At 38.2% G+C, this 19,759-nt stretch overlaps 2 protein-coding genes across 5 annotated transcripts in view; both read left to right on the top strand.

The window, feature by feature from the left end:
- Positions 1-19,759, top strand: part of Rabgap1 (RAB GTPase activating protein 1) — a 145,592-nt gene that overhangs the window by 81,704 nt on the left and 44,129 nt on the right. The gene's annotated exons all lie outside the window — the stretch shown is intronic.
- Positions 4,799-9,353, top strand: Gpr21 (G protein-coupled receptor 21). Its single transcript, XM_090330591.1, has 2 exons — positions 4,799-5,062; positions 5,449-9,353. The coding sequence occupies exon 2, from the start codon at positions 5,836-5,838 to the stop codon at positions 6,883-6,885; it is 1,050 nt and encodes a 349-aa protein (XP_090186717.1). The 5' UTR covers positions 4,799-5,062; positions 5,449-5,835; the 3' UTR covers positions 6,886-9,353.

Raw genomic sequence — 19,759 nt, forward strand, 5'->3', positions numbered from 1 at the left:
TTTTTTCAGTGGCAGTCCTGTACCAGCCTTAAGGATATATCCATAAATAAAATAAATCCTTTCCATCGATTTGTAGTTTTTGGACTAATGGGAGATACAAGCAATTAACTACAAACAAATTGAATAGAATTGCATGAGAGGTTTTTTGGTTTTGTTTTTTTTGCCAGTCTTGGGGCTTGAGCTCAGGGCCTAGGCACTGACCTTGGGCTTTTCTTCAAGACTAGGTCTCTACCACTTCAGCTACAGCACCACTTCCAGCTTTTTCTATGTATGTGGTACCAAGGAATCAAACCCAGGTCTTCATGCATACTAGGCAAGCACTTTACCACTAGGCCAAACTCCTGGTCCCTGCATCAGAGTTTTAAAAGAGAGAATATAGTGTTGTACTCGAGGTAATAAGTTTTTCTCATTTGTTTTCTAAAAGGTCTCTTATTCTGAAAGCATCTAGGAGTTGAGTTGGGTTAGAAAGGGTGCTGCAAGGCAGGTAGGGTGTTAAAAGTCAGAGAATAGCTTGTGTTCAAAAGTGAGAAAAAGCTTTGCAATTTCAAAGTTTGAGTAAACATAAGGCTGGAGGTAGGTTGGAACTCTATCTTAAAAAGCTTCACATTTAAGACAAGAGGTATTAAAATCTAATAGAAACACTCTCTTCTATTTATTTATTTTTGCCCTTTTTCGGTCATGGGGCGTGATTGAACTCTGGGTCTGGGTGCTCTCCTTCAGCTCAAGGCTAGCTCTTTACCACTTTGAGTCACAGTGCCACTTCTGGTTTTCTGGTGGTTGATTGGAGATAAGAGCCTCATGGGCTGGCTTTGCCCCATGATCCTCAGATCTCAGCCTCCTGAGTAGCTAAGATTACTGGCATGAGACACTGGCACCCAGCTTTCTGTTTATTTTTAATTTTAATTTTATTCTTGAGGTGCTGACTGGGTCTTAAACACAGTTCCTTACACAAGCATGTACCCTGTCACTAAACTATATTATTATGCCCATCCTCAATAGAAGTATTTTAAGTGAAGGATATCATGTATTCTGGAATAGAATACAGTATATTAAATGATGTAACATGTCTACCTGAAGGCAGATTTTCTAGATTCAAATTCTAATTCTGCTGTATTGTAGCTACTGCTACTGGGTAATTTAATATTCCTAGGATTAGTTTCTTAATCTCTAAACCAATATCATAATAGTACCTTATCTGAATAGTCATTAGAATTATTTTAAATTATGTGTGAAGATAGTATAGTTCTTAGCAGTCTGAATTAAATGTAAATAACTACTGTTTTATGTTATTTATATTATTTGTTTTAGAAAGATCATCCTGGTTTCTTGACTTAGTAAAATTAATCCCAGTGAACCTATTAATCATTTAGGGAAAAAAAAATCATTTCACTTATCTCCTGGCGTTCTTGGAGAGCTATACCTTTGATTTTCCTCCTTATTTGATGGAGAAAATATTCCAGGATTCCCAGTAGGTGCCTGAATCCTTGAATAGTTCCAACTTCATGTGTACTGTTGCTTTTCAACATAGATTTAAAGTTTTAATTTATAACTTAAGCATAGTATGAATTTACCATTAGCTAACAGTTAAAACAATCTACTGTAATGAGTGATATGAATATCGTCTCTCTCAAAGTGTAAATTTTTCTATTTAATATTTTAGATTGCAGTTGATCTTAAGAACCACAGATAAAGGAGACTACTATACTGTTTGAGAGAATTTCAGAGGTAGAATCCTCAGCACTCATCCACAGAAGTGAGCTCTGAGTAGGCTGTGAGAATAACATGTAATTCAAGTAATGTTTTTCTTTTTTCACACATTTCTTTTCTCATTCTGTTACTTATTTGTTTATTTTTGTGCTTGCTAGGCAGGTGCTCCACTAGTTGAGCCACATCCCTAGCCCTTACTATTTTATTATTTTAGATTACCTTGACTGACTCATATCAGTGTTACCATTTTTACAAGTCAGAAAATACTTAAACAGAAATGAGATGCTTAAATATTGGCAAGTTCATATAGTTCATCTAATTATATTCTTGTAAGAATATAAAAAGTTTTGGCCAGGAATTTGACCTAATGGTAGAATGTGTGCCTAACATGTACAAAGACTTGGGTTTGATTCCTTGGTATCACATGCATAGGGAAAAAAAAAGCCAGAAGTGGTGCTGTGGCTCTAGTGGTAGAACTCTAGCCTTTTGATAGCCCAAGGTCAGTGCTCAGACCCTGAGCTCAAACTCAGAACTGGCAAAAAAAAAAAAAAAAAAAAAAATATATATATATATATATATATATATAAGAGTTTTTAACAGGTTTTACAAATTAGGTTGAGTTGAAAGATTCGCTGAAGAATTGTTACAGTAATGGCATCAGAATAAATGAAACTGAGTCTTCGAAAGTAGGCATTTTAAATGTGATATCATTTCTTGCAAAAATCAGTATGGAAATGGTTTTGTCTTTTTGTTTGATTTGGTTTTTGTTTTACAAGCAACCTTATTTCTCTGTTCCCACCCTCCTCCACTGTAAAAACAGAACATAGAAATTATAAAATTCAGAAAACATAGAAAGCTATTATGAAAAAATGATGTAAAAATCACCTGTTACACCACCATCTAATAAGTAGAATGGTCCTGGGGCTTGAACTCAAGATCTGGGCAATTCCTCTTAGTTGTTTTTGGTTTGTTTGTTTGTTTTTTGCTTCAGGCTGGTGCTCTTGTCACTTGAGCCGAGCCACTGCTTCACTTCTTGATTTTTGGTGGATAATTGAAGGTAAGAGTCTCAGACTTCACTGCTTGGACTATAATGCTAGTTACTCAAGAGGCTGAGATCTGATTACTGTGGTTTGAAGCTAACCCAGGCAAGAAAGTCCCTAAGACTTATTTCTAATTAACCACCAAAACCCCAAAAGTGGAGTTGTGGTACATATGGTAGAGCATTAACTTTGAATAACAACAACAAAAAGATCAAGACCAGCACCAAACAAACAAACAACAAAAGGCATATGTTAGGTGCCAGTGGATCAAGCTTGTAATCCTAGCAACTCAGGAGGTTGAGATCTGAGAATTGAGGTTCAAAGCCAGCCTGGACAGGACCATTCCTGAGACTCACAGTTAACTACCAGAAAACTAGAAGTGTCTCTGTGGCTCAAAGTGATAGAACACTAGCCTGAGTGCAAAAGCTCAGGCACAGTGCTGAGGCCCGGAGTTCAAGCTCAAAACAAGCAAAAAAGGCATATGATTAAAAAAATAAAAGTTCAGGATATATACTCCATAGACATAATGTTATATAGATTGATATGTATCTGTGATATACAAACCCTCAGCTTAATTTTAATTATGTTCTAAAATCTATGTGCCAGTGATTGCATATAGAGATTCCCTTCTTGAATACTTGTTTGTTAAACATGACATTTGAAATATGATGTAAAAATCAGTGTTAATAAAATCTTTCAAAAAAATAAAAGTTCAAGCACAATATATTTCTACTGAGATATACAAACCTCAAATGCTTTAAAATATCAATGTTTATTATTTTTTAAATTTTACTGGAAATTTTTACTGGTAAGTTTGTCTGGCACAAGGAAAGTTCATAGATACATAAAGGAAAGAATAACTAAAACTACCTCATTCTCATAGCATCCCACTTCCAATTAGCTGAAAATGGTCATTTATATTACCAGGAAAAAAAAAACACAAGAAACCCTAATTTGCATTTTTTAGAGTAAGTAGAAACAAGATTGTCCATTCTGTTACTCAAAGACTTATCTGTACAATGAAACTTTCTGGAATTTTCAAGCCTATTTGGGAATGGGTACATTTACATTTATTTTTTAGTGTGTGGGGGATGGGGTCGGCTTGAACTCTGAGCCTGGGCACTGTCACTGAGCTCTTCAGTTCAAGGCTAGTTCTCTCCCACTTGAGTCACAGCATCATTTCCAGTTTTCTGGTGGTTAGTTGGAGATAAGAGTCCTTGTGGACTTTAGTGCCCCTGCTGGCTTTGATCCTTGATCCTCAGATCTTAGCCTCTTGAATAGCTAGGATTACAGACCCATCTGCACCTGGCTACATTTATATTTTTGTTTGTATACTTGTTCACTGGTTTTCAACAGACTAGAAGCAAGAGATGATATCTCAAACCTACAAGACAAGGCTAACTAGGGGGTGTAGCTTGTGTGTTAGACTGTTTGCCTAGATTATACAAAGCACTGGTTTCATTTCCCCAACACTGAAAAAAAAGATCCTGGAAAAATAACTCCAGGATAGTGTAGGATCGTGAAACAGTCGATTTCTGCTGTATGTATGTGCTATTTTTTTTTAAATATCAGATTAGGCAGTATTATTTTTTTCTCTTGAAAAACTGCTCCTAAAGTTTCTTAATTTAAGTTAGTCAATAGAGAATTAGTCAGTGAGCCATGAGAGTGAAATTAATGTTAAGTATTTAGCCTTCTGACTAGAACATGTGTGTGGGGGGTTGTACTCAGGGCTTGGGCACTGCTAACTAGAACTACTTGTGCAGTTAAATTATGACGTCTCAGTTGCCATGTACTGTTAACATGCTTCCTTTAAAATTGTTCTTTGTTCTTAGGGAAGTGCTGTAAGAAAATAGGAATTTCCCCTCACGATTGTCCCTCTGGAAGTGTGTGTCAGTCTAATTCCCAAGTATGCTCTGGTTACTACTGATTTTCCTTGCTTGCCAACTGCCTGGATTATGCTTATCTACTTAATGGGGGATTCCAGACAGACAAGGAAACAGCCTTGAAGTGCTGCCCTACAGCATCCTAAGTCATTCCTTACTGTGCAGTCTGGAAATCAGGGAGTACTTCTGGTGACGAATGCTAATGAGCTGCTAAAGATGCCAAAGTGTGCGCTCACACATGCATTTTCCCCTCCCCCTTCCTTTTCTCAAGCCCCCCTCTTCTCCCTGTTTCTCCTCCTACTTTTTTTTTTTATCCCCTCCCTCTGTGTCTCAGTTCTGCAGTACACAGGCTGAAGCACATTCCTGCATTGCAAGGCTTTCTGTTAAGGATTTGTGTGGTCTTTGTTTGGATTTCAGCATGCAGAATTACAGGTAACACTGAAATTGAGCTAAATTCTGCTAAAACTATTTTCAGATGTAAAATATACATTTGCTTTAATAGAGAGAGCAAGATATCTTGGTTTAATTTGTTCATGGCAGTTGTAGTAAAATGTTTTCAGAATTGCTAGAAGTAGATTTCTTTTCTTCCCTCAAAAGGGTAAAAAAAGGAAATGGGAGTCAATTGATCTGTGATCGCTTTTCTTTCATGCTGATCCTCCTCTGTGGAGACCAGTTATGTGGGAGCTACCAAGAATGGTCTTAAATTGTTGTGTCCGGAGGGCCAAGTGGGAAGGGCATGGCTCCCCAGAGCTAGCTAGGTTCTTTGGTTAGGGCATTGGATACGAAATGTAAAATACTCTCTCCTTTTCTTCTATCAGCTGTTCAGAGGAGACTCATTACAACTCCTGCTGAAGCTCCTAATCTCCCTTCTTCTGCCCCTTACCCCTAACCTCAGTTGGCTTGAAGACTTTGTCCCCTGAGATTGTCTTACTCCCCTGGTGCTATGTGTATGGTGAATCTAGCACTATGGCCACATCTGGGACTGGCCAGACAACTGCTGTTGGCTCTCCTTATTCCAAGAAGGATGTAAATGGGAATTGCACTGCAGACAGTGCACCAAAGCAGCAGCCTCGGGAGCTCGGGGACTGAGGCTCCTCTGCATTATTACACACACAAAGCTGACCGCGATGACAGCAGCTGCGCCTTTGAACTGTTGGCAGCAGCCAAGCGGCAGCATGAAGTGAGAGATCGCTCCTGAGCTCAAGATGAACTCCAGCTTGGATGGTAATCAGAGCAGCCACCCTTTTTGTCTCTTGGCATTTGGCTACTTGGAATCTGTCAGTTTTTGCCTTTTGGAAGTGCTTATTATTGTCTTTCTGACTGTACTGATTATTTCTGGGAACATCATTGTGATATTTGTATTTCACTGTGCACCTTTGTTGAACCATCACACTACAAGTTATTTTATCCACACAATGGCATATGCTGACCTCTTGGTTGGGGTGAGCTGCCTTGTGCCCTCTTTATCGCTCCTTCACTACCCCCTTCCAATACAGGAGTCCTTGACTTGCCAGCTATTTGGTTTTGTAGTGTCAGTTCTGAAGAGCGTCTCCATGGCCTCTCTGGCTTGCATCAGCATCGATAGATACATTGCAATCACTAAGCCTTTAACCTATAATACCCTGGTTACGCCCTGTAGATTACGCCTTTGTATTTTCCTGATTTGGCTCTACTCCACCCTGGTCTTCTTGCCCTCCTTCTTCCACTGGGGCAAACCTGGCTACCATGGAGATGTATTCCAGTGGTGTGCGGAGTCCTGGCACACTGACCCCTACTTCGCCTTGTTCATCGTGATGACGTTATATGCCCCTGCGGCCCTCATTGTCTGCTTCACGTATTTCAACATCTTCCGAATCTGTCAACAGCACACAAAGGAAATCAGCGAAAGGCAAGCCCGCTTCAGCAGCCAAAATGGGGAGACTGGGGAAGTACAGGCCTGCCCTGATAAACGTTATGCCATGGTCCTGTTCCGAATCACTAGTGTGTTTTATATACTCTGGTTGCCGTACATCATCTACTTCTTGTTGGAGAGTTCCACTGGCCACAGTAACCGCTTCGCATCCTTCTTGACAACCTGGCTTGCTATTAGTAATAGTTTCTGCAACTGTATCATTTATAGTCTGTCCAACAGTGTTTTCCAAAGGGGACTAAAGCGCCTCTCAGGGGCTGTATGTACTTCTTGTGCAAGTCAGACCACAGCCAGGGACCCTTACACAGTTAGGAGCAAAGGCCCCCTTAATGGATGTCATGTCTGATGGGGCTCCGATGCTCAACCACTTAGCATCTGTGTGTGTGGAAAGAGTGTATTGTGGTTTTAGTTTTCTCTTTTTTTTACATATTTGCATTCCTATTTCTCGAGGAGATCTAAGACAGAATATTTGGACTCTAAGCAAATGTTCTATCCAAATATGAACTAAGTTTGCAGAAATGGTTTTCTAAACATGATGATGAATCAAGAAGGCCCAGAATCATGAAGAAAAAATGCTGTTGGTTCCAGCATTTGGAATGTCATGGAAATAACTACAGTTGTCAGATTTAAACGGATAAAGCCATATCTGACACCTTTCTTCAGCTGGCGTGACTGAACTGGGGTGTGAAAAGCGTCAGCATTCTAAAAAGTCATCCTCTTCTTGTGGATTTTCCAGATTCTCCCTGGCTGTTTGGACTTTACATGCAATTGGTAGCTTTCAACAGGAAATACTAAAACATACTAATGAACTAGCAGCATTTTTATTTTTTTGTTTTATATATAGATATAGATATGCCAAAGTATACTATGAATTTCAAAAACATGGTCACATAACCTAATGCTTTGTGTTGTGTTCTTTTGAGAGAATTTTCAATATGGTAAGAATTAAACATTACTTTTAGAATTTTACAGTGAACCCTGAAGCACAGGTGCAGTCAAGTCAAACAGTTTATGCAAAATGGAATGATGCTTTGTTCTGTGCTTCACATATACATAGAATTGTGTTGCAGCAGTTTTTGCCTTTGTTTCTATACTGAGAATATTTGAAATAGTGAGTTTTCTCCTTTAGAGCAAAAATGTGTTTAGATAAGCTAAAAAAATGATAAGACTGATAGCTGTGCATTTATAATGGTGAAAAATATATAAAAATGTGATTTTAGTGTTCCTTGTTATTTTTATCTCAAGGTTTTTGAAATATTAGACCATTAGAGCTATGGTATCATAAGTAGTAGAGTGAGAAAACAATATACACCATTGACAACAAGAGTATAGTCCATTGATAGAGTAAGTGTTCATATGTGCAAAGCCTTGGATCCAAGTCCCAGCAACACAAAAAACATGTGCGTATGTGTGTCTGTGTATGAGTGTCTCTCTCTTTCTGAGTGACACATCACACAGTAATATTGATTTTTAAAATAGAGATTTGAGATGTTTTCTTTGTGACTAAACTGAATCAACTAATGTAGTAGTAGTAACTAATTCATTTAGAAAAACATTTTTTCACTTTGTGTTAAGGAATCTGCCTTGAAAGGTGGGGGAATTCTAATTAATCTAGTGAGGATTTTTTTTGGGGGAGACGGGGGTCATGGGGCTTGAACTTGGCCTGGGCGATGTCCCTGAGCTCTTCAGCTCAAGGCTACTGCCCTACCCCTGGGCCGGGGCATTGCCCCTGAGCTCATCAACTCAAGGCTACTGTGCTACCCTTAAGCCAAGCCTCACTTCCCATTTTCTAGACTTAGAGATGAGTCTCAGGTCTTTTTGTGCCCGGGCTGGCTTTGAACCTTGATCCTCAGATCTCAGCCTCCTGAGTAGCTAGGATTACAGGTGTGAGCCACCTCACCTGGCTCTAGTGAGTCTTTTATTGCTATCCTCTTTCTGAAAAAAAGTTTTTGACATACTTTCGTTTCCAAAGAACTAACAAAAGCTATAGGATTTTATTAGCATATACAATTATTATTAGGATGGTATGCTTATGTGTAGAATTTTGTCTTAAAAGTGATTATCTTTAAGAAAGAAGTTACTTTTTCAAAGGAAAAGAAGATGTGTAGCAGCTTTAGGCATTAAGAGTATGTTCTCTAGTTTTCTTCTGGTTTTAATTTTTAGAAATCTTCAAGAGAAATCTCTGCCTTTGGCTAGATGTTGCACATGTGATATTCAGTGAGGTGGAAATGGAAGAAACCCAAGGGACATGGGTTAAAGTGGATTTCTGAGCCCAAGAAAGGACATGGATATTTATAAAGCAGGCTGATATGCTTTGACTTTCCATCCTAATGTTAGAATTCCCTCATCCTTTTGTAAATAATAGCAATGCCCCCCCCCTTTATATGGAACCCAGGACCTTGAACATCCTAGGCAAGTACTCTGCCAGTTGAGCTATAGCCCCAGTTTATTTTGTTTGAGACATCAATATGATCTTTAAACTTCCAGAATTTTTAACCTTTTTAAACTTAAGCTTCCCCAAAGCTTGCCTGTGCTTTATGTGTAATCTAAGCATATTTGATTTTAAGCTGTTCCAGAATTTGAGAATTCATACTGAATTTGCAAAATTAAGTCTGGTTTTGTTGCTTGGTGCCAGTGGCTCATGTCTGTAAACATAACTACTCAGGAGGCTGAGATCTTCAGATCTCAGGACTGGCACCGAAAAAAAAAAGTTGTTTTGTTAAATTGCTGATGGATTTTGGAAGAAGACATAGATTATATTGATTGTTTATTTCCTATTAACACATTAGAAATACTTCTTTTCATGTATGCAAGAGAATGCAAACTTCACATTTTTAGATTGCTTATGAATTTTTAGTGATAGCAAATAGAAGAATCTTAAAAGACTTAATATTTATAAGAAAATTTATGTTTAATCCAGTAGTAAAGGTTCTACTTTTTTTAAAATCAACAGACTTTTGTCTGGATGTCAGTGCCTCATACTGATAATCCTAGTTACCAGGAGGCTGAGATCTGACGATCATAGTTTAAAGCCAGCCTGGGTAGGAAAGTCCATAAAACTATTACCACCAACCAAACAGCAAAAGTTGCAAGTGGAGCTGTAGCTCAAGTGGTTGAACACAAGCCTTGAGCGTAAAAGCTCAGGGACAGCGTCTAATGCCTAATTTTTTTTTTTTAAAACAACTTTGAAAGCAGTTCTTTCAGTAAGATCTTTTGTAAGTAAATGTTTTCATTCTTTTTCCTAGTACCAGATGCTATTTTTATTGGAGACATTTTTTTCACATTGGATTCTCTTAGTATCTGAGTCCCAAACTAAATAAACTAAATAAGTAAAAATAGTGATATTGTGCCAATACTGGGGCTTGAACTCAGGGTTTGTTTGCTCAAAGTTGCCAACTCTGTCACTTGAGCCACAGATATACTTGTGGCCTTTGGTGGTTAATTGAAACTAAGAGTCTCACAAATTTTCCTGCCCAGGCTGGGTTCTGACCAGTATCCTCAGTAGTTTGAGCCGTTGGTACCCGGCTTGTACTCCCCTTTTATTGCGTTTGTTGTATGTGCATGTGTTGAGTGAGGGGATGATGAGGACATGATCAATGTAATCTTCAGTGGGTAGGGTCATTCTCTTCATGATATGTTTGGAAATTTTTGTCTTTATCCTGGCATTTTTAATGCATCGTTTGATGACATTTGTTGGAATGCCTTTCTGACTAGTTCAGAATAACTTTTTAAGTATATTTTTCGACCCAGATATCTTGGATAGCTCATTTAACTTTATATGGTATATGACTGGTATCAAAAGATGTATATGCTTTTAGGGATAGTATAGGTATTCTTTCATAGTCCATTTTAAAACAAGATTATACTAATTAGTGGGATGCTAATGGCTCACATCTGTAACATTAGCTACTCAGGGGGCGAAAACCTGGAGAGTTGAGGTTCAAAGCAATTAAGGGAAAAAAAAAATCCATGAGACTCCCAACTCCAATTAGATCAGCAAAACACTGAGCTAGGTGGTAGAACACCACCTGTGAGCAGGTACTGAGTTCAAACCTTTGATGAGGGGGGAAGAAGTTATGTACTAGTTGTTTTACTTATAAAATAGTTGTGCTTTTTATGCAATGATTCACGAGAGGTGTGTATTTTGCCTCTCAGAAGAGGAAAAGTAATTACAAGTGGACTAGTACTCCACTCTAGAGAGAACATAATCTTATACCAGAAGGGATATTTGAGGTTTTCATGGACTGGCTGGCTCTCATTCAAAACCCTGTTTTGGAAAAGGTTTTCTTTAGGCTTTATTGCTAGATAAATTCTATTTGGACCTTTTATAAGGGCTTTCCCTTTGTACTTAAATAATTGTCTCTATGCTTTTTTTCTTTTGCCAGTCCTGGGCTTGAGCTCAGGGCCTGAGCACTGTCCTTGGACTTTCTCAAGGCTAGACCACTTGAGCCTCAGCACCACTTCCGGCTTTTTTCTATGTATGTGGTACCAAGGAATCGAACCCGGGTCTTCGTGCATGCTAGGCAAGCACTTTAACCACTAGGCCAAACTCCCGGCCCCTTGTCTCTATGTTTTAAGGATTAGGAGAACTTGAATTTTGATACTATGAATGCATTGTCTATCTCTTTGAACTTGAAAATGAGGCAACAGGGTTACAGACTCACAGATGGTAGAATGGTCTGAGGAAGAAGCTTTACCCGGCTTTTCAAAGACTTATGTGACAATTTTGCACAGTGACTTTGTAGTAAATGTCATGACTTTAATGATTATGTGTTTTTGTATCATAGCAGATTTGTGAAATAAATTATTGAATAAATTATTGAATCTAATCATGTAACAGATTTGGGAGCCGTTTAGACTATTGTGGCATTATGAGTTTTTTTAAGTCTTCATAAGTCATGTTATGTGTTTATTTTTTGTTTAAGTTTTTAATTTCAGGTTGAAGAAAAACTAAATGTATCCTTCTATTAAGTGTACATGATTAGGTTCCACCTCCCCTCCCATTTCCATTGCAAAGATAAATAGAAATAAGTGTACATATTGTTGATACTATTTTATAGGCCCCAGAAATACTGCAGGTATTGCTTATGGCTACAAAATAGTCATTTGGCTTTCCAAGGAAAGTTAGATGACAAAAGGACCATAAAAAGATGGAACTTCAGAGAATTTTAAAAAATTGATGTTTCTGTGACTAGTTTATTGGGCTCAAATAATTCACTTTCCGACACAGTTAGTTAACTAACTTATTATTGAAAAGGAGCTAATATTATTCCTTTAGTATTTCATAGAGTTACTTTGAGGATTGAATTAAATAATGAATGTGAAAGTATTTTGAAAATTTAAGGTGCTCTGCAAATAAAAATAATTGTTCCTTATATCTGTCATGCTTTCAGGTGTAAGGAAGCTGTATGTCATGATGTTACCTCACACTGAGGTCTTGGAACTCATTGGTAGAGCACTCGCCTTGAGCACAAAAGCTTAGGGACACCACTCAGGCACTGAGTTCAAGCTCCTGGACTACACTACAGATTTTATACTCTTTTTTTCTACAGACATGCTGCCTTTCAATAATGCCTTTCCACAAATATAAAACATTGAATTTTTTCTTGCTTTCTGAGCACCATTTGATTTTCCATAGGTAGATTTTCACAAAAGTAAAGGCAAGGAAACAGCAAATCATGGAACATTTAAAAAAAATTTTTTTGCCAGTCCTTGGCTTGCGCTCAGTGGGTGAGCACTGTCCTTAGGCTTTCCAAGGGTAGTACTCTACCACTTGAGCCTCAGCACCACTTCCAGCTTTTTTTATGTATGTGGTACCAAGGAATTGAACCCGGGTCTTTGTGCATGCTAGGCAAGCACTCTACCTAGGCCAGACTCCCGGCCCCATGCAACAATTTTTTGAACACAGCTGACAATAGAGTGGGACTGATTTAGAGCTATGTGATGTACATATGTTAATTTAAATTTTTTGTTTTTAGCTTTCTTTTTTCTTTTTTTTTGGCAATACTGAGTTTGAACTCAGGGCATCATGCCCACTAGGCCAGCACTTCACCACTCAAACCACAACTTAAGCCCTTGTTCTTGAAATTTCTTTTGATTTTTTTTCTCACAACTGATGTTAATCTGTAAATAAGGCAGACTTACTTTATGAAAAATCATAATATCACATTATGACTTGTATTGTTATAATTTTGTACGGTACAAGAGAATACTAATTTAAAGATTTCATTCATAAATAAGGAGGACAGCTGGGTGCAATGGTTCACACGCCTGTAATCCTAGCTACTCAGGAGGCTAAGATCTGAAGATCATGGTTCAAAGCCAGCCTGGGCAATGAAGAACATGATACTCTTATCTGCAGTTAATCACTAGAAAACCAGAAGTGGTGCTGTGGCTCAAGGGGTAGCTTGAGCTGAAGAGCTCAGGGATAGCACCCAGGCCAAGAGTTCAAACCCTATGACCCACAATAAATAAATAAATAAATAAATAAATAAATAAATAAATAAATAAAAATGAAAGACAGACAGAAAGCACCTTAAAAATGAGAGTGGTAGAATTGACTACTTATCAGGAATGAGGTAAAAAGGAATGAGAGTAATTCATTATAAGCTCTTACTGTTTGATCTTTACATTCACATTATTTTTATGAGACATATAAATCTCACTTAGGAAAAGGGAAATGAGTTTTAGCAGCAGGGAAGGAAGATAAGATAAGCTTACTACAGTCCCGCCTGATAGAATAGAGACTGAGGACATAAGAGCACTGTTACCTGTGATCATCATAGCACCGTTCCTTATCTCATTTCATCCTTCCCAAAAGGTGGGGCGGGGAGGGGGAGTGGTGTTTTCCAAAACTCTCTCACAAGGTGGGAACATTGCTGTGGCTGTAAGAGCTAATCCCCTATATCACCATTTTCAGAGATACCTATATGTATCTCTTTAGATTTTTGAGGTCTGAACTCAGGGCTTCATTCTTGCTCAGCTTGTTTGTTGGCTTCCTTGCTTGGCTGGCACTTGAGCCATATCTCTAGGTTGGCTTTTTGCTGATTCATTGGAAATAGAGTCTCACCGTCCCTTCTGCCTAGGCTTGCCACAAGCTGTAGTTCTCCAGGTCTCATCCTCCTGAGTGGATAGCCTTGAGCCACCCGCACCCACTGAATTAATTTTAGCAAAAGAAAATAGTAATTACTTTAAAACATGCTTATTTTAGTTCATATGTGATGTGGGAAGCAATATTTGAAAATAAGCATGTAAGTACAATATAGTGCATATACATGTACATGTTTTCTTTTCTTCTTTGTCTCTCTCTTCCTTTTTTCTCTTTTTCTTTCTTTCCTTTTTTTCTTTCTTTTCATCAGTCATGGGGCTTGAACTCTGGGCCTGGGCACTATCCCTGAACTCTTCAGCTCAAAACTAGTGTTCTACCACTTGAGCCACAGTGCCACTTCTGATTTTCTGGTGGTTAATTGAAGATAAGAGTCTTACAGACTTTTGTGACCAGGTTGGCTTTGAACCGTGATCAGATTTCAGCCTTCTGAGTTGCTAGGATTACAGGTGTGAGTCACTGGCACCTAGCTATAGCATGTTTTTTCTTTGCTGGCATACAGTAACTGTAATACAAGATCAGGCATTAGTATTTTGTATATACGTGTGTTTGCTAGTACTAAGGCTTGAATTCAGGACCTGGTACGGTCCCTAGTGTTTCCACTCAAGGCTGGTGTTCTACCACTTGAGACACAGCTCCACTTTTGGCTTTTACTTGGCTATGAGTTTCATAGACTTTGCTGCGTAAACTGCCTTCAAACCTCAATCCTCAGATCTCAGCCTCTTGAGTGGCTCTGATTGCAAGCATGACCCACCATCACCCAGGTGAGGCCTGGAATTAATTCTGAGATCATGAGACAATTGCAGGGTGCTGCCTGGTGTCTATAGAGAAGATGAATTTTCTTAGAGGTCAGTGTATGAGCTGGCCTACGCTCAAAGCTATTTATCATCTGATTCCTCTCCTTATTCATCCTCCTTCTTGAGTGATACTGACATAAAGTATCCTGTGGACAAGATATGAAGAACCAAAAGGATCCCTAGAGTATAATGTGATCCACACTCTGCCAAGCAATACATAACATAAACTCTTTGCAAAGCAAAACGAATGCCTTTGTTAAATTATCCTGACTGTAGTAATTCAATGACAGATTTATTGGCTTTGAACAAAATACAAAGTTAACAATTTCACCAAAGTACAATTTAAAATTCTATCAGCTTTCAACAGTAAACTGAAGAAAGTCAGTACTGAGGGGAGAACACTCGGGTTACAGCTTTTAGCCATGATTTATTTCTGAAATTTCTTTGAGCTAAACAGAGGAAACACCCACTATGAAGACATGTATTTATAGCTAGACACCCTCCCCCTGAAAAAGAAAGAAGTCCATATGTGGCTGATGACTTTGTTGGACACTGGGAAGCAGAATGTGACTCAAGCCCTCTTCATTTTTAATAGTCTCTTTTTTCATGCCATTATATTTGTAGGAATCAAAGCCATTCCTCCTTAGGCTCTGTTAACATTATAGGTAAACATAATTTTATGGAAGATGTATACTATTGCTCACAGAGAACTGGAGATAAAGTTTAGAGTCTACTTATAGCAATTATCTGTCTGAACTTTACAATAATTTTCACTTTTGAATGAAGAGATATATGTCACATCAGTAGTAAGAGTTTTGAAGTGTTTATATGACTAAGGTTACTTTATATTGTTTATGCTGTTAGATTTTCTTTCCTGGAGCTAAAGGAAGCTAGTGAAAAAACCAAGATTTTGGAGTCTCTGGACCTTGGTTTTTTATTTCATAAAGCAACATGATAACCTTTCATTTAGAATTATTTGTGGACATTGAGTACTAGCATACTTTTAAGTTTATAGCTATGTGCTCTGTAATGGTATCATAAAAACTCAGTGATCCAAGTGTGTGCAGCTCACCTTCTGAGTTCTCAGTTCAAAGCTAGCCCAGTCAGAAAAGTCCCCATGAGAGTCTTCTATCCAATTACCACTTAAAAACTGGAAATGGCACTGTGGCTCAAGTGGTAGAGTGCTAGCCTTAAGCACAATGGGGCTCAGGGACAATGCCCAGGCCCTGAGTTCAAGCCCCAGGACAGGCCAAAACAAAACAAGACAAAAACAAAATTGCTGCTAATATTTCTTGATCATGCAATGACCTCAGGACCTGCAAGCTAACACATGCCCTGGGTGAAAGTAGACTGGCCTGGTGTGCTGCTTTCACTCAGGGATTGTAAATCTCTCAAGTCCTGCTCTGTTCCTTCAACTGGTACTGTATATGTTTTGTTCTGCCTTTAAAGAATGCTTTGCAGAAGGTTCAGTGCTATACATTTCTTAGATATTAAAATAGATAAATTATTTAGAGTATTTAATCAAGAAACGTTCGGGGCTTACAGTAAGAACTCTTAATAGTAAAGTTGTAGAGAGAAAATTTGGTAAAGAGGTACCACTTTATGCGAACTTCAAAAAATGAGGTGGATCTGGTCACCAATGTGAACTGCAATCCTACTGCTCCTCAGGATCTCCTAGATTTCAGGAGGTCTGAAATCTGAGGAGCTCAGTGTGAAGCCAGCCCAGTCTCCAAGTTAATACCAGAAAACTGGAAGTGCAGCTGTGGCTAGACTGCTAGCCTTGAGTAAAAAAGCTCAGGGATAGCGCCCTGGCCCTGAATTCAAGCCCCATGACCACCCCCCCGCAAAAAAAGACTTAGGTTTAGTAGAAATAAACTATATAATGTATAGTGATTAAAAAGTCTGTGTTTGGGGCTAGGAGTTTGGCCTAGTGGTAGAGTGCTTACCTAGCATGCATGAAGACCCGGGTTCGATTCCTCGGTACCACGTGCATAGAAAAAAGCTGGAAGTGGTGCTGAGGCTCAAGTGGTAGAAAGTCCAAGGACAGTGCTCAGGCCCTGAGCTCAAGCTCAGGACTGGCCAAAAAAAAAAAAAAAGTATGTTTGAATTAGAGAGAGATTTAGTCCTGCCACTTAGTTGTGAGAGCACAGCGTCAGTGATTCATGTCTGTATTCCTAACTACTCAGGAGGCTGAGAGCTGAGGATCGTGGTTCAAAGCTAGCTGGGGCACAAAAGTAAGTTGGTGAGACTCATCTCCAACTAACCACCAGAAAACCACCAGTGGCACTGTGGCTCAGGTAGCAGAACGATAGCCAAAAGAGCTCAGGGGCAGCACCCAGGCCCAGTACACAATCACTCCGTAACAAGTAAATGAGCTAATGTGTCTAACACAGTTATCAAGGAGTTTGTTCATAACCACTGCATATTAGTTGAAGAGTAGCATAGCATGAATGGAGCAGAGTTTTCAAGTTGTGGCTATAATGAAGAATAAGAAGAGATAAATTGGTAGTGCACAGCCTGGAATCAATGACTAACATTGATTCTAGTTTGGAACATAGGTAGACATGAGATTTTTGCAAAGGTGAATTACAAAAATATGGAATCCTAAAAGAATGAAGCTGAAAGAATCCCATAGGGGTAAAAATTTTGATTCCTTCTTTCACAAGGGGAAACCCAGTGTAGTGACAACATTAATTAGTTGGAGAACAGATTAGAATGTAGGTTTTGACCTCCTTTTGACTCATTCATCCCCTAAGTTAGGCATCTTCTTCAACATTTGTCAAAGTGCTTAGAAAATAGCAATTTCTAGCAGTTTAGGAATAAAAGCAAACAAGTGCCAGCTATGATAGTGGCCCATGTCTGAATAACTACTGAGAAAGCAGAGATTATGAGACTCCATCTCTACCAGTGGCTAAGGCCGATTACCCCAGCTACCAGGGAAGCAGAGTAGCTGGGTGGACTGTTACACACCTGTCACCTCAGCTACATGAGAAAGCACAAGTAAGATTACAACCTAGTTCTGCCAAAGCATTACCTCAAAAATAACCATTGCAAAAAGTAGCGTAAGTGATAAAGTACCTGCTTAACAAGCATAAGTTGCCCAAGTTTAATTCTCCTTACCATTAACTTATGTAATAATTTTATGGCGAAATAAGATTGCTTTTACATATTTATGCTCTTTAAAAACATATATTTGAGGCTGGGAGTTTGGCTTAGTGGTAGAATGCTTTCCTAGCATGCACGAAGACCCAGGTTCAATCCCTCAGTAACACATATATAGGAAAAAAAAAAGTTGAAAGTGGTGCTGAGGTAGAGTTGTAGCCTTGAGGGAAAAAAAAAAATCCAAGGACAATGCTCAGGGCCTGTGCTTAAGCCCAGGACTGGCAAAAAAAAAAAAAAAATATATATATATATATGTATATATATATATATAAATACATAAAATACAGAGACACCGGTGGTTCACACCTGTAATCCTAGTAATCCTAGTTACTCAGGAGACTGAGAACCTTGAGGATCAGGGTTCAAAGCCAGCCTGACACAAAAGTCCACGAGACTCTGATCTCCAATCAACTATTAGAAAACCAGAAGTGGCACTGTGGCTAAAGGTAGTAGAGTACTAGCCTTGAGCTGAAGAACTCAGGGACGGCACCCAGGCCCAGAGTTCAAGCCCCATAACTAATGCCCCTCCCCTCCACAAAAAGTGTGTGTGTGTGTGTGCGCGTGCGCGCGCGCACGCGTTTGTTAAAAATATATAATTAAAATAATGTCAAAATTTAAAATACATTGATATTTTGCCTTGTATAGAATTCTGAATGTACTTCAACAGTTCAACAATTTCTTGATGGAGGTGGATAATATTCATAATTCAAAGTTGAGTGGGTATCTGAATGGGCAAGGAACTTTCTAGTTAAATAGTATTGTGTTTAGCTGCCTTTTTGTTGCTATATGTTTTCACCAGTTAAATCTCAATAAGCACAGATAAATTTCTGACTTAAGACTTAATATGTCCAGAAGAAACATTTGGAAATATTCCTTAACATTGTCTAGAAATCATGTATGGGTTGGAGGTGTGGCTCTGGTGGTAGAGTGCTAACCAAGTGAGCCAAAGCCTCAGACACTGAGTTTGAGTTGCAGTTTTGGACAAAAAAAAAGAATGAATGAATGAATGAAAGAAAGCTTGTAATTTGCCAAGTTACATTAAATATAATTTGAGGAATGTGGAACTTGGTCCCAGGTATGAGTAGTATGCATGTATAGCCTATCATATATTATTTGTATGTGATAATAAAACAGTGCAGGTTTATTAAGTTACATTAAGCTTACTGAGAGTATTGATAATGATGTTTACTCAGTAATATAATTAACAAAACTGAAATAAGTATTTGAAATTCATTAGTTACCATAAAAAATTGTTAGTTGTACATGATAATTATGTACCATTTAATTTAGCTGATTCATTAATTACCTCTTCCAACCCCACCATCATTAATTACATCTTCCAACTTCCCTATCCATCACCTCCAGTTTTTTATTCAAAATGATACTTTGGTCACTTGTGTTAATTAACAGTTGTTGAATATTTCCAGCTTCTTGAGCTATATAATGACCCTCAGTAAAAGAAAAGCAGTAATACAAACAGGAAAAGCTTGAGAGTACAATTAGCATTTATGCCTTATCTATACATGATTTGAGACTGCTTTGGCAAACATTGACTTTTCTTCCTGTGGGAAACTTGAGCCCTAAAAGGAAATGAACATAGCTAAAGGGCTCTTGTCACAGGGGACTTAAATTTATTTTTAGAATGGTACCATAATGCCATATTTGGATGGAAACAATGTGATAGCAGTAAATTGTTATTAAACAGAGAACTATCTCTTCTGGAGGAAGTCAGCAACTTTTCTGTTACCAGTTTGCCATAGATTCAATATAATACATAACCATTCAGCCTATATAATTTTAAAGCATATACTAAAGCTAAAGGTGCTGATTTGGCAAACATTTCTAAAACAACCTCATTGAGTTTGGTTTCTATAATTAAGGCCAAAGTCAGAAATGCCATCTCAGTTAATTCCATATTCATAGAAATATAATTCTAGTCTGCTTTGTATTTTATGTTCCTGGAGCTTTGGAAGCAAAAATATAAAACATTAATTCTTAAATGTCTGTACAGTATTTTATATATTTAATTACATAGAGCTATCTGTCATACATATGTCATATGGATTTTTGGTTTGTATATGTGGCATAGGTTATCTTTATTGAAAGGTGGGAAGAGAGTATAGAGATAGAGGCAGTTGGAGTCATTATAGCCATAT

Source organism: Megascapheus bottae, chromosome 3 (assembly GCF_031878675.1).
Source record: "Megascapheus bottae isolate mThoBot1 chromosome 3, mThoBot2.hap1, whole genome shotgun sequence".
Lineage (NCBI taxonomy): Eukaryota > Metazoa > Chordata > Mammalia > Rodentia > Geomyidae > Megascapheus > Megascapheus bottae.

Bases quoted from the DNA above. Each gene is read 5' to 3' on its own strand.
- Gpr21 (XM_090330591.1), top strand. From the start codon at position 5,836: ATGAACTCCAGCTTGGATGGTAATCAGAGCAGCCACCCTTTTTGTCTC.